At 42.2% G+C, this 14967-nt stretch overlaps 1 protein-coding gene across 4 annotated transcripts in view; it reads left to right on the forward strand.

Annotated features, from left to right (window-relative positions):
* The window catches only part of LOC119746231, a 93099-nt gene that overhangs the window by 62369 nt on the left and 15763 nt on the right, over positions 1–14967 (forward strand). For all 4 annotated transcript variants that reach the window (XM_038223050.1, XM_038223051.1, XM_038223052.1 and 1 more), the window contains 4 exons: positions 745–877; positions 1954–2071; positions 3409–3464; positions 8793–14255. In XM_038223050.1, coding sequence (XP_038078978.1) covers positions 745–877; positions 1954–2071; positions 3409–3464; positions 8793–14255 — 5770 coding nt within the window. The remainder of the gene's footprint in view (positions 1–744; positions 878–1953; positions 2072–3408; positions 3465–8792; positions 14256–14967) is intronic.

Below are 14967 nucleotides of genomic sequence, written 5' to 3' on the forward strand. Positions count from 1 at the left end.
GCACTGGCCAGATAGGCTGATTTATGAGGATCATCTACGCAAGAGACCTGAAAAGAAATATCTATAGGAATGGTCAAGTTCAGAGTGTTCAATGTCAACAAAAATTATAGTAATTGCTCAACAAATTGGGATTATAGTTGCAGGTCGTAATTTGGATAGTCGTGACCTAAGATTCAAATCTCCGGAAATGCACAGAATTAGTGCTAGACAAACACACAAACTGTTTATTTGTGTATTTTTTTTTAAGATTATGAAGTTGGGTGAGGCCCAATGATGAGTCAAAACAGACCAGGCCAGTCCACACGCAACACCTAATTAACTTCAATCTCTGTAAATTAGGAAATGAATGACATTATTTGATCGTTCAATCAAACTTCTAGGTAGCAGTGTCATGCCGTGAAAAGATGATTCCGTTTAATACATAAATGACAGTGGAGGAAATGTTAATTACTGCGAGTAATCATAGTGACGTTTGCCGTAACGAACTGATGCTGTAAATAATGATCATAATTTGAATTTAATGTATTTTACATGATATTTTTATGCAGGTCGATGCCTGACTAACAAAAGAGAATGCTTTGTTGCTATGGCAACAGAGTGCCAAATCACACCTGTTTTTTTTCCCCACATATCCCAGATGATGTCATCTACAGCTGTTATGTGTGATCATCGTTATCATTGTTAAAAAATTAATTTATATGGAAATTTACTGAATTTTGATGTTTAATTTTTTTTTCCCACTAGCCGTGGCTCTCAGTTGTTGGAGGTGAATGGGGAAGATCTACGCAATGTGAACTTACAGAGAGCACACAAAGTGTTTGGGGCTGTGCAGTCCGGCCCGGTTCAGCTGAAAATTGCAAGGCATCCTAATGAACAGGTATTCAAATTGTTTTTTTCTTGTACTCTCTGAATATGCAACCATTGTGAAGTTATGTCAGCAATTGGTGTGCATTGAAAAATCTGATCATTGCATTCCATTTTTTTTGAGAGGTTTTTTTTTTTTAGTGAGGCATTAACATCAATATGGCAACAATTGTAATGTGTCCAATGTGTGTAATACAAATCGGACATAATCTTGGATAAAATTAAAGATCTCGCGTAATGTGAATTATTAAGGCAAAGTAAATTGGATTCCATGCAACATTCACATGAGTACTGATCAAGTGTTTTAGTGTTTTCATACCCTATGTTCTGGGGGAAGTTAATTGACAGTGGAACCCCCCCCCCCCCCTCCCCCCCAAAAAATGGAATGTGGTCTGAATTGGATAAACAAAAATAGAGGAAAACATGATGTGTTTTTTATAATGACCACATTTCTGTTAAATATGTAATGTTAGTCTGGAATTTCCTTTTTTTAATACAAGGTGGTCCAATAATTGTTTTATACTTATTCAGATGCAGACTTGTCGAAATTGGAGAGACGTGTTGACATTTTTAAAAGATATTCTTAAACTACAAGATCGTGGTCGTATATTGTGAAAACGGCGGTGGCCATTTACAGAAAAATGGTCAAAAACCAGTTTGTCCACATGTGTGTATGAGATATGGTCGTCATTTTTGCAGTTTGTTTTGCACGCAGTGCTATTGTTTTGACCATGTCTCGTAGATTTACGTGTGGACAAACATTTTTTTTACCATTTTTTTGTATTAATGGCCGCCATTCTTAATTTAGGCTTTATTTTCAACGCCTTTATCATTATATACCAAGATCTTGTACATTGAGTTTAGGAATATTTTAAAACAATTTCAACATGTCTCCCCAATTTCGAGAAATCTGCATCTGAAAAGGTGTAAATTGGTTTTTTTTTACACCCTGTAGAATTTTTTTTTTTTTTTCCATTTGACAAGGATGGGTATATGCTTGATGGTCAGTCATGTCTTGTCAAACGTTTTTCAACAATTTTAGTCGGTTGTCTTTTTTACCGTTTCCCTTGTTTTTTTCGTGGAAATTAGGAATGTGAAGCAGAGATGGAGAAAGCCATGGAGATGGTAGCGTTGTCAGGGCAACCAGATGATAACAACATTGACATAACATCAGAAGGTAGCACCCCACGACAAGATCTCTCAATGGGTAAACTCAATGTCAATCATTTTTGTTTTTAAAACTGGAAACATTGTCACATGTCAAACCAGGTTGTCTGTAACATAAGTTCCTTAAACGTTCACAGATTTGACCAGGCCTGTGAAAAATGGCTTTCTCTCCTTTTTTTTTTTACTTTAGCAATGTCACTAATTGGTGACGTTTTTACTGTAATTTTATACCATAAAATTTGACATGAAACTTTGTCTTTGGCATTTACATATCATAACCTGCCTTGTTTTTGTGTAATTAAATAATTGAAACAAGCAAAAAATATTAGGGTTACTCAGCCCAAAACAGGAAATTCATCTTGTTTTTATATTTAATCCTACCCCCTAGGCCCTTTCGGCTAGGAACCATCCTCAATCCTGCAAAATCCTCCAATTGCCACCATGTATAAATTGGATTCAGCCCAATCCTCCACAACCATCCATTATTTCCTGAATTTGTTCAGTGGAGGGGTGACCATTGCCTCAATCCTTCGAAATCCTCCAACAATCACTGTTAATGGTTTGAGGCATGCCGATAACATTCAGAAGCAATGTGGATGATATCGATCTTAATGCAGGGCTCAATTATGTATGGCTGAACATAAACAATGCAGAGTACAGCCAACGAACTCGACACATTGCATCCTCCAAAATCAACCGACACTTTTTTGCCATTCAGCCTCAACCCTTCTCAATCCTCTTAAACCGCCTGGAGGATTTTGGAGGATTGAGGAGGGTCAGGGTTAATGACTATAATGATGATAAACATAAGATTTCCTGCTGGAATATCCACAACAGTGTCCAAAACTGTACGAAATTTGTTTTTCATGACAGAATCCACTTAACAATTGGCACATGTTAACCCTAACCCCCTAGGCCCTTGTTGCTTACAACCATCCTCAATCTTCCAAAATCCTCCAAAATTGTTCAACTCCGCCTAAATTTTTCAAAATTGTCAGACAGTCCTGCCTCAAAATGCATTCATCCTCAATCCTCCAAAATCCTCCTCATCCCAAAACTTTGCACTCGTGTTTAAATGAAGGATAACCAACGCCAAATCCTTCAAAATCATCAGACAGTCCTGCCTCAAAATGCATTCATCCTCAATCCTCCAAAATCCTCTTGTGCTTCATTCACCATTCATCCTCAATCCTCCAAAATCCTCATGTGCTTCAATCACCATTCATCCTCAATCCTCCAGAATCCTCATTTGATTCAATCACCATTCATCCTCAATCCTCTAGAGTCCTCCAAAACCGCCAGGAGGATTTTGGAGGAGTGAGGTGGGTTAGGGTTATTAATTGTGGATCAATGCAAATTTTGTGGTCTTCCCCACAGATGTGGAACCCTCAACTGAAGAAACGGAACCCCCACAGCCACCAGCCAGGCCCAAGGTAAAGATCAAAATTAATTTGCTATAGTGTGATTTCACAAACATTTTATATGTAGATCTTGCTTCCTTCCGACTTTTTCTACCTCATCTTTACTTCATCTTTTGTCATGTTATTTTGCAAGTCATTTCTTCACATTAATTTCCATGTTTCATCAATACGGGCGATTACCAATACAGTGCGCCAACAAGGGGTTGCCTTGGAGAGTCCAATTTTCGCAGTGCATTATGGGAGACAGTCGACAAATTTGCCACAGTGCAGGACACTTAAAATTGTTTGTTTGTCCGGTCAGTAGTTTTGTGAGCAAATGATTTAAGTACCTTTAGTATTTCTTTCCTTTCTATCAAGATGATGTTTTATGTGAAGCGGAAGAGTGCTATGATCTATCAAAAAAATTTCCTCAGGTTGTCTACTGACAATCGTTCAAATCACAGCAGGTTGGCCATGTTTTTGTCAACCGTGAACTTGAAAAATGGGCTCTCCATGGGAAACTCTTGGTGGCGCACTGTATTTGGAATCGCCTGTATTAACTCATCTTTTAGTAACCTATCAGTACTTATAATGACAGCTAAGGCCAAAAAAAAAAGTCTCCGGTTTCTGGTATGGAGCTTGCCCAAAAAGTGGTGCGGCTACGCATCTTTTTTTTTTTTTTTTACCTGATTTTTTTGCTTGAAATGTCGGCTGATGACTGCAAATGGTGCCCGACTAAACTTAGTGCAAATATATGGGAGTCCAGAGAGGCCACATAAAGCTTATTCTTGACCATAACCCAATCTAAAAACACGTTAAAATTGTGCAGCAGCAAGATTCCAGTCAAACCAGTGAGTTTGGCGGTTTTGAGATATCATCTTTCATTGAAAAAAAAATGTTTTCATTTTGCCGACGCGCATGGCTACAGCGACGCGCGCGCATACCAGAAACCGGAGTGGTTTTTTTTGGCCTAAGGGCTTGTTTATACGTGACCCAAAGTGAACTCAAAAAATGGATTTTTGATGTCACGTTTAATATTCAAGTTGCACATTCACAAAAGTCCAAAGCCTTTTAGTTGCTCTGAGTTTTGCCATGTGTGATTCATGACACAAAACTTGCTTTTTATTTGACATGAAGTCCAAACGACTATAAAGTTGTCAACACCAAATACTAGGGTTTGTTTAGCAGGAGCTGTTCAGTAGGGATAATCTCATGTTTGTCTTAGAAGTTCAGAAAGCAGTGAAAATCCCCCATTGGGGGAATGTATATTCCCTACAGCAGTTAACTAGGCTCTGACATCAAATCTTATCACTTCTTGGAGGGACATGAGTAACTCTGGAATCAGCAGAGTACATGAGTCGCGTGTCCCATGTTTTGCAGCCCTGATAAGACGCAAGCGACCTTGGGTGATCCTTGTCTGGATATCACCCATGTTGCATGATCGCAAGTTCCGCTCGGTGGACTTTTACGTATGATGTCTGGGGGAGGTTGCTATAGTCTGGGACCCAGTCTGTTTGATAACAATCACCTTCATCGGGTGTGTTTCCTTCCTGCGTTAGACCTAGCATATTCCCGCTAGAGTGGTCCCCAGATGTTTTCCCATGTCTCCATGCTCCTGTAGGAGGTCAATGATTTTTTTTCCCCCTGCTAGTTTTTGGGAGGGGATTTTTAATAGGAGTGCTCATGCAGTCTGATATGACATGCAGTCTGACAGGAGTTGTATTTTTATGGTGTATATTAAGTAGGAGATTTTACTGGGCTTTAGTCTATATCATTCATATTCAGAATAGGCAGGTTTCTGTTTTGTTTTTAAGGACAAACAAAAAATGACTAGTAACCACTGAAATGTTTCTTTAAGAACTCAATTCAATGTAAGGACCAAAGTTGACATTGTAGGGCTGTCCATTTTTGAGTGATTTAGTATTCGATTACTCGAAACTGCGTTTGACCGAATATTCGGATATTCAATAATGCCAGCTGCAAGTGCATGCTGCGCCGGTAAAAATTTGCACAAAGTGCGCCAGTTAAAATTTGCGTGCAGTGATCGATATGAGGCACTGGAGTGTTTTGCAGTATTTTATAACAGTAAAGGCTTTAACCTGCCAAATGGATGTGAACAATGAACTGCCGTCGACAAAAAAGTTACCATCGACAAAAAAAGTGGCACTTGACAATAAAGCGCCGCAACTTTAAAATAATAAAATAAAATAACATCACGATCGTGTGTTAATGTGTGTAGTTTTTTAATATTCAAACCGGCAAAAAGCTATTCAAATATTTGGTTGATGATTGAGTATTTGAATATTTGGTGTATTCGGGACAGCCCTATGACATTGGTGTGTTGTCATATCAATATCTCAATTTGTTGTAGAGGAGCAATGAAGGTACTAAAAGGAGACTAAATACTAGTCCACTTTAATATCCATGTGGGCTTTTCATCCATATACATTTGAAAATCAAAGGGTGCTGTCCGACTTGGGTAAACACAAAAGAGCCAGTCTAATCAAATGCTCACATGCTCTCATGCTTCTCACATAAGTAAATGTCAAGGTCAACCAGTTTTTATTAATGGGATATAGCTTTGGGGTTATATTTTTGGTTTTTATTTAATTGACGGTGTGGGGAAAAGTTGTAGCTATAGATGAAACTGCTGAATTTGGACAGAGAGTGAGGAGTCTAGCACTAATTGATGCGTTCATTGAATTAGACATTCTTAAACGGCATCCTTTTCAAGTAACTGAATTTTTTTTTTACATAAAGCCTGCATCATTTCTGTCTTTTTTAAAATCCCAATAATGTCAAATGGATATCTCCAGTTGGTGTGTTTTTTTTTCAATCTCTAGCATCATTTAACATTTTTTTTCTCTTGTACCCATCTCTTTCTACTTTGCATTTAATACTAACAGCGAATCAAACGTGTGCGGTGGGCATCAAGGGTATGTTTGCATGCATACAGCTTCAGTGCATTGATGTGTACAGGGTTTCGATCTTGCTTCGCCAAATTTTCAAAAAGCTTTTTCCCTTTCCATTCAGCTGGTTAAACTCTGTGGCTTATCTTACAACTTCTGTGCTTTGTCGCTTATCATGTGTTCTGTGTTTGCATCTGTTTTTATCTTTGCTTCATTGTTACTCGTTTAGTGTTGACTAAAAAGAATAAATATGAAAAGGCAACTAACGTTTGTCCGTGTTTGTACAATTTGGATATGCTCACACGCTTTTGGTAGAATTGAGTAACAGTTGCTTTCAGTGATACCGGTATTCAAACAAAAAGACAACAATGAATACTAATAGGTTTACACATTTCAGTTAAGGCCAAAAAAAAAAAAGTCTCCAGTTTCTGGTATGCGCGCGCGTCGCCGTAGCCATGCGCGTCGGCAAAATGAAAAAGTTTTTTTTTTTCAGTGAAAGATGATGTCTCAAAACCGCCAAACTCACTGGTTTGACTGGAATCCTGCTGCTGCACAATTTTAACGTGTTTTTAGATTGGGTTATGGTCGAGAATAAGCTTTATGTGGCCTCTCTGGACTCCCATATATTTGCACTAAGTTTAGTCGGGCACCATTTGCAGTCATCAGCCGACATTTAAAGCAAAAAAATCAGGTAAAAAAAAAAAAAGCCGCGTCGCCGCACCACTTTTTGGGCAAGCTCCATACCAGAAACCAGAGACTTTTTTTTTTGGCCTAAGAGTACCTGTCCACACCTTTTTTTCAATACCTTCCCTTCAAGTTCAGTTGCCCGCTTTGCTATTGGTTGTCACAAAAATACTATTTTCTGTTGGTTCCATAAATGTACCATTCTTTAATAAAAGGTTCCTATATACCTTATGTGTTCAGGTGGAGTTAGACAGCAGTGGACAGGCATGAGTAAGCCTGTTGCGTCTTCATTATTTCTAAATTGAAATAACAAAGCACCCCCTCTGAGGTCCAAGCAATGTGGCTCAAATTTCAAAAGTTAGCCATTCCAGACCCTCCACCCAGCCTTGCCAGTCTGCTTCATTTTTCCCCGGTGTCGTTGACACCATTCCTATTTTGAAGTGGATTGCTTGAGACCAGAGCCAATATTGTTGGAAATCTGGACCAGCTGTCATTTATTCCCAATCTCCCTTTATGACGTCCAGTCATAACCGCTGTTCGGCCAAGCAACTGCAAACTAACGTCACCGCATTTCGTGGTGTAACCCCCAATGGGTGTTTCTGACTACTTTCCTGTGGATTTCAGTCTCCATTTTTCTTTCTTAACTGAGACACAATACCTAAAATTGTCTGCTTCCCCTAATTGTGTGTATACTTCCCAGAAGCTGACAAATTGCATTGTTAAATAATTTTGAAGTGTAATTGTCAGGTTGACGGCCTCAGCATTTCCCCTCATTTTTTTTTTGCTGCTGTCTTTTGCTTTGTACAATGTACATGTATAGTTGTATTTCAATTTAACAACTTTATTGTTTGTATGCATGTGGTGTGCATTTGAGATCAAATATCTTGGTGATGTACTGTGTACAAATACATGTACAAAGAAGTGTCTTTTAAATACTTGGACCATGAATGGCAAGTCTGAAAAGAGATATAAGGCCAAAAAAAAAAAAATATTCGGTCTCTGGTCAGACCAAAGTTCCAGAATTGACGCGGCCACGCGGCTTTTTTTTTTTTTTGCTTTTTTTTTTTTTTTCTTCAAGCTTGGATTGTACAGACAAGGTGGGTACTATTTTGCTTTTTTGGTGTCCTCATGTACATTGGTGCCCTCCATAATTTGCCTTGGTGCTTTCGATCATTTGCCTTGGTGCAATTTCCCATTCCTTGGTGCTCTTTGGTAAACAAAATTGAGGAGGTGCGGAAATAGAGGGCGCTGTTGGAGCTACCGCGGAACATTTTGGAAAAAAAAAAGATCGACGCGCATGATTAAAATCGACGCGCGCGCTGACCAGAGACCGACTAATTTTTTTTTTGGCCTAAAAGGCATTTTTTTTCTTCACTGGCAAATTTCTGTGATATTCAAGATAAGCTTTAACGTCTCAATTCACATATAAATATCGACAGTCACATCACACAAAGTCCATAGATGATCTATCACTTTGTGATGCACCTGACGATATGGTGAGAAATTGTATCAACTGGAGCCTTAGTTATAGTCGAGTCCATCAAAAATCACTGGAAAGTCAAATCACAATTTAAGTCATAAATAGCAAGGGATGAACATAGACAAAGGAAGGACTTTAATCACAGATCATTTGAGACTCGTGAGGTCTTATGTGGACTTGACATCTGTTCTGGCCGGAAATGTGAGACTTCTAAAAATGGTCGTAAAAATGAGGTGTTTTATTTTAACTTGTTCAATTTCTTTGTCTTTGCTTTTTGTTGTATAACAGAATGAAGAATATGCCATTGACAAATCAGCACCAATCACTGCCGACCACGTGGAGCCAGTCATACAGAGCACCACAGCGTCTTCATCTCACCAAGCCCCGCCCGCCAGTGGTAGTCTCCAGTCCCCGACAGTCAGCGAACTCGCCATGGCAACCATGCAAAGCATGAACTTTATGGGGCCGAGACGGGACCTGAAAAACGAGAAATCGTCATCCTTGTCATCGTCCATGTCATCATCATCCATGTCTCTCATGGACAGCCAGTCCTACAAATCAGGCTCTGAGAGTGAATTGAACAGCAGCATGGAGAGGGAATTAGACTCCGCCTCAGACTTGTCACCCATCCGAGCCGTAGGCAGGCCCGGCCGACGACCTGGCAATTCCAGACGGAAAGGTAGGGTCGGGTCGGACCTAGCCAACGAGTACGAGGCCTACCTTCATTCCTGCCAGAACAGCGATGTCAGTGAGGAAAAGGAAGACGAGGGGAACAAAGAAAACAGGGACCAGGGTAAAGATACTTTCCAGGAATTGGCCCCAGGAAAACAGATTGACATCCTACAGATATGCCGCAGCCCTGGGGAAAGACTAGGCATGGGTTTAAACATCCAACACACTAAAGGGCCCAACAGCATCATCCAGGGGGTCTCTGTGAAGAATGTCACTCCAGGTGGAGCAGCAGAGCGAGCGACGGGAGGCCGACGGGGAATATGCATCAGCGATGCCATTCTTGCCATAGAGGAGAGCATATTGGAAGTCATGACCTATGCCGAAACGGTCAAACTTCTCTCAGAGTTGCCCCTGAATATTCAGATTGTTGTTGCCAGGGACATGAAGGATCCTCCGCTGGAAAATCCAACTTCCATCTCGGAAAAGATGACCGAAGGCATTTATGAGAATTTGCAAACAACTGAGGTTGCTCTGACTGAGAACCAATACTGGGAGCGTATTGAGCAAAGCGAACCCAATGCCATCCTGCTGAATGCGACCAGACTCATAAACACCACAGATGCCGAGAAGCGAAATGGCATCACCTTGGAGTACAGGACACAAGAATTGTGGAACACCATAGAGTCCTGTACAAACAACTCCCTCACAAAGAAAACCAACGGAAATGCTAATGATGCCGCAGAAGAGAGTATGGCTGAGCAGCTAGATAACCACAGAGACAGGGTTCCAGACGAGTCACCTGCCAAAAAAGAAGTGAAAGCCACTGATGCAGATCAAGAACCAGACTCTCCACAAGCCTCAAAGAAAATCTGTTTGGCCAATGAGAACCATTCTATGTATCCAGACGAGGATTCATCTGACACAAATGAGGAGGATGAGGAGGAGGATGAGGACCTGGGTGATCTACTGATGCTGGATACTGAATTAACTGATGAAGAAGATGACGTTGAACCGATCATCGGGAGGCACAGGTATTCAATTCCCCTGCCAAAACCACAGAGAGACTCTCAACAGGGTGCTGCACAGAAAAAAACTGAAGACCAGATTACGGTTGCTGTAAACCACAGCGAAGAAAACCCAGTTAGCCAACAACAGATTGACAACCATCGTCTTGGTGGTAATGTTGGGGGATTTGAAGAACAAGATGCCATGGATACCAGTGATCCTCCAGTCACGGACATTGATGATCTGATATTGTCCGATGAAGAGGATGTGGTGGAGATGAATGAGAATGAGGAGGCTGCAGGTGGTGTTGGAAAGATGTGCACACTTCCAGACATGCCCAACTTGCCGACGTTTACCTCCTATGATGAAACAGATGCTGGGCAAAATCATCTTAGGAACCATCGGCTCTCAGAGGTTGTCGAGGAGGAGATTGTCATGAGAAACGACACTCCTGTCTTCACCCCACCTCCTCTGATGAGGGACTCTGTAGCAAGCTGTGAAGTCCGTGACAGTGATGATGAAGATGACAGCAGGCCAGAAGCAAAGACCCTGGATACAGATGACGAGAATGCCATCCCTCCTCCATTACCATCCACCAGTCCTCCCAAGGAGTTCATCCTGGAATTTTCCCACAATATGCCTCCGTCTGTTCCCATCACCTCTCACAATAAGGATGAGGACAGTGCAGATGGGCATTTTAGCGAGGCCAGCCAGATTCAGTCAAACCTGACCCGATCCATGTTTTTACCCAAAAGGGCCTCCACAGAGCCAGTGGTCAAAGGTAGTCAAGGCCTGCCTCTCCTGGCGAAACCCAAGACCCTGTCAACACTTCCCATTGCAAAGGGCAAAGAGTCTGATAGTCTGAGAGTGACCTCTCTGAAATTGGGTCCTGGGTCTGCATCCCAACTCCGCCCACTCTCTCTACCCTTGAAATTACCAAGCCCTCTGACAACTCCAGTCAAGTCTGAGAAGTCTGCTACTCCTGCCTTGTCCAGTCGGCAAGATGACCAACTCAAAATGAATCAATCTGAATCTGCTGATTGGGAATCAAAACCAGTAGATAACTCTCAGGATAGCTCCCGGGAATTGAGTTCTGCCGTCGAAGACATTTTTGCATCTGTCATGGACAATTCTGAAGACTTGTCAGACAACAGCATGGAATTGATTGTGGAACACACAGAGGAAATGTCTGCCGAGAGCGTCCTTCAAGTTCCAAGTCCTGGATCCCCGGAGAAGGCATCCTCTTTTTTTATGAGACCACCAACAGGATTTGGAGATGATTCGCTGAGCTCCTGCTCTTCCCCTGACAAGGAGTACCAACCCATCATTTCAGAGAACGGTCAGATTGAGAGAACAGTCAGTGAATCCTCATCATCTCTGAATCTAAGCGATGCCTCTGACCAATTGTCAGAGGACGACTTCCAAGCTGTTTCACCTCTACCTTCTGACACACCTATGACACCTTTCCCGGAGACCTTCTCGAACCTAAACACCACCAACAGCAATTCAAACAACACTACGCAGTTGCGATTGTTCCAGAGGGCACAGTCTCTGGATGACAGTGCCATCAAGGGCAGGAAAGTCATCAAGGCCAACCCAGCATCATTCAATTTTGATCAAGATTCCAGTGATGACGAAATCATTCCCAGTCATGTTCGCATGAATGGACTCAGAAGAGACAACTCAGACACTAAAGCCTCAGAAAAATCAGACATAGCAAGTGCCAAACCTAAAACCTCTCTACAGCCCAAAGTTGCCACTGGTGTGGAAAACAAGAAGCCACATTCTTTTGCCCAAGATGCTGAACCGGAAGTGAAACCAGAAAACCTTACATCCCACCGCCTTCACAAGTTGGACAAGTCAGACTCTTCTGGTAGTGACACAGTGACTCCTACATCACCAAGGTTGCCACCAGATGGTCACGAATCCCCTGAACAGATCTCAAAGTGTCCCAGTGCCGGAAACTCTCCTTCCCCTTCTCCAACTGGGACTATTAAAACCAGCAGAGACCTACTGTTTGAAAAAGTGCCTAACCCAATCATAACTGAAGTTGTTCAGAGTGCCTCACCAGTTGAACCTTCCAAACCAGTTGACGTGGTAAAAGAGCCTGTCAAGCGACCCAGTGAAATTAAGCTGGGTTCTCCTGACACTTCAGTTTCACCAACTTCAAAGGCTTCCATTTCTCCGAATCTTCTCAGTACACTGGATGAAGACAAGGAGCCAACAACACCGACTAGTGTTAAGGAGAGAGCCTCCATGTTTGGCTCTGTGCTCAAACGTCGTGCCCCATCAGGATCCCCCAAGTCCCCTGTTGCTCTATTTGAGACGGATGGCGAAGCTTCAAAAGACCCACAGGTGGCAGAGCAAAGAAAGAGCCCTTCTTTTACACCAGTTGGTCGGAATCTGAAATCATCACAGGACAGTAGTTCTGGCAATGATGATAAATTTGCCAAACATGAAGACAGGGTACGTGATGATAGTGGAGATGCTACTGATGACAATGAAGTTCCACCTCCTCTTCCAGGAAGCCCTCCTCCTCTCCCAAATAGCCCACCTCCAACTGGTCAGCAGTCTGATGAGCTGTACAGTGATCTTCATCCAGAGGAATTTGTTCCAGAAAGTACAGGTCATGATGAAGGCCTTGCAAACCCACCCTCACCTGTCCTGATGAGCAGCCCTCTGGAAAAGACATCTCATCAATCACCAGGAGGTGCATCCAATCCTAGGAGCTCTACACCAAAAAGATCAGAGAGTCCTCCAAGTGCCTCTATTGACCCTGTTGAGGAGTTGATTGCACCAAAACATCTTCAGGAAGTGGCAGCTATACCGTCATTAAATCGATTGCCATCCAACTCGGAACCTACTGCAGACATTAAGACTTCCAAACTAAAAGAAAATCGCCCTGTTCCAAAGGCAAGGTCTTCAAAGGTAAAGCTTTCACCCGGAGATTTTGAACTAGAAAAGAATAGTCTGGATGAGCTTCCTGTTACGACTGATGAATCATCCACAAAAACAACAAAGATTCAACTCTCAGCTGCCAGTCTTGATTTCAACTCTGAAAGAGATGATGCCACATCTCCTGTACAAGATCCACTGCCTGTTGAAGACACTACTAACAAGGAAGACAGTCTCGCAAACACTGAAAAATCCATGCCTACCTCCTACCTCTCCAAGCCATTGTCTCTCCAATCTCCCGAAAAGAGTAAAAACCTGGTGGTTCCCCCCTTGAGAGCAAGCCAGTTTCCAAAGAAGCCATCTATATTGGATAGCGTCGGCCCAAAACCGGTCGGAGCTTCCAAGCTGAAGGGTCTGTCTGTCCCTAAGAAGCTCTCAGGGTCTGCAACAATGACCAGTCCAACTCAGGGAAGCCTGCCAAAAATTGGTACGTCAGCCATCAGCCCCAAGTCAATGCCTGTCCTCCTGTCAACCAAAGCTAACAGTCAAGGGACAGCAGGGCCTTCACGCACAAAGTTGACGATGAAAACGTTCCCGTGGGACAAAGAAGTGTCTGGTTCAGAACAAAAAGCTGATGATACAGGTGCAAAACCGAGTCAACTCCTCCAACCAGGCATTAGAGTTGATTCAAAGCCGGCGCCAAAACCAGTTGCGAGGCTGAACCCACCACACATTGGTCCTAAACCCCAGCCAGAGCCCAGGATGTCTGCACTTGCTCCTGCAGGCAAGTCAACATTAAGGCAAGGGATGCTGAATGTTTCGTCAGCTTTAACAAGTCCAGTGCTAGGGAACGACCAGTCAAAATCCCTAAACTCGGAACTGAATGTAAGGAGAACTGCACAAGCACCAAGCAATGCCCAAAATGCAAAGTCGCCAATATGTGAATGCCAGAAGGATGTTGCTCCCCTTCCATCAAGTGGACCGCCTCCCCTACCAGAATCCTCTCCGCCACGGACCTCCACTCCAAGCTCTAGCCCACTGAAGTTGGATGAGGATGGGGATGAGTCTCCCCCGGCTCTTCCATCATTACCACCTCCATCCTCACTTGGCAACTCCCCAAGATTGGATGAAAGCATCGAGAGCCAGGACGACCCAGATGAGGGTGTGCTAGAGATAAAGGTAAGACCAAATTTTCTGACTTTCTCTAAAAAGAAAGAGGGAAGAATTACACCTTGGATACCTGAGAAAAGTTGTATATTCGGAAATAATTTTGTCTGGCATTCTTTATTTGAAGAAGCCTCAATTGTATGTTGAAAGACCATCACTGAAAGATGATAATGCAACTATAAAATGAAGGCATTATGTTTGTACCATGTTGACAAAATCTAATGCTATATTTTTGTTTGTGAGGTTTAACATCCACACTGCTGGAAATTAAACAGGTTCATTTTAAACATCCTGAAAATGTGGATGATTGGTATTTATATTAAAATGTCCACAGTGTATTTCATGTCATTGCAACCAAATGCATGTGGCCATCACTCACCTTTCGTCCCCAAAAGGTTTGCTGGCACAGTACAGTGGACTCTCGTTAATACAAATTCTGTTAATACAAATTCTGCTTATAGCAAACATAAAGCCTTAATTCTGACTGTGCATATTATGTGCACAATGAATGGGACCAGCACTCCACTTACAAAATACAAAATTCTGATATACAAACATTTTGGCTAAGTCCGGCTGAGTTTGTATTAACGAGAGTCGACTGTAGGACATTGCTATTAGAACAACTATACCAACAAATTCACGATAGTGAACTTCCAGTATACCAAACAGTCTTTCATGGACCCATTGCGTTTATTATAGCAAAGTTCTACTGTACTTGCAAAGA

Source organism: Patiria miniata, unplaced genomic scaffold (assembly GCF_015706575.1).
Source record: "Patiria miniata isolate m_02_andy unplaced genomic scaffold, ASM1570657v1 HiC_scaffold_7, whole genome shotgun sequence".
Taxonomy (NCBI): domain Eukaryota; kingdom Metazoa; phylum Echinodermata; class Asteroidea; order Valvatida; family Asterinidae; genus Patiria; species Patiria miniata.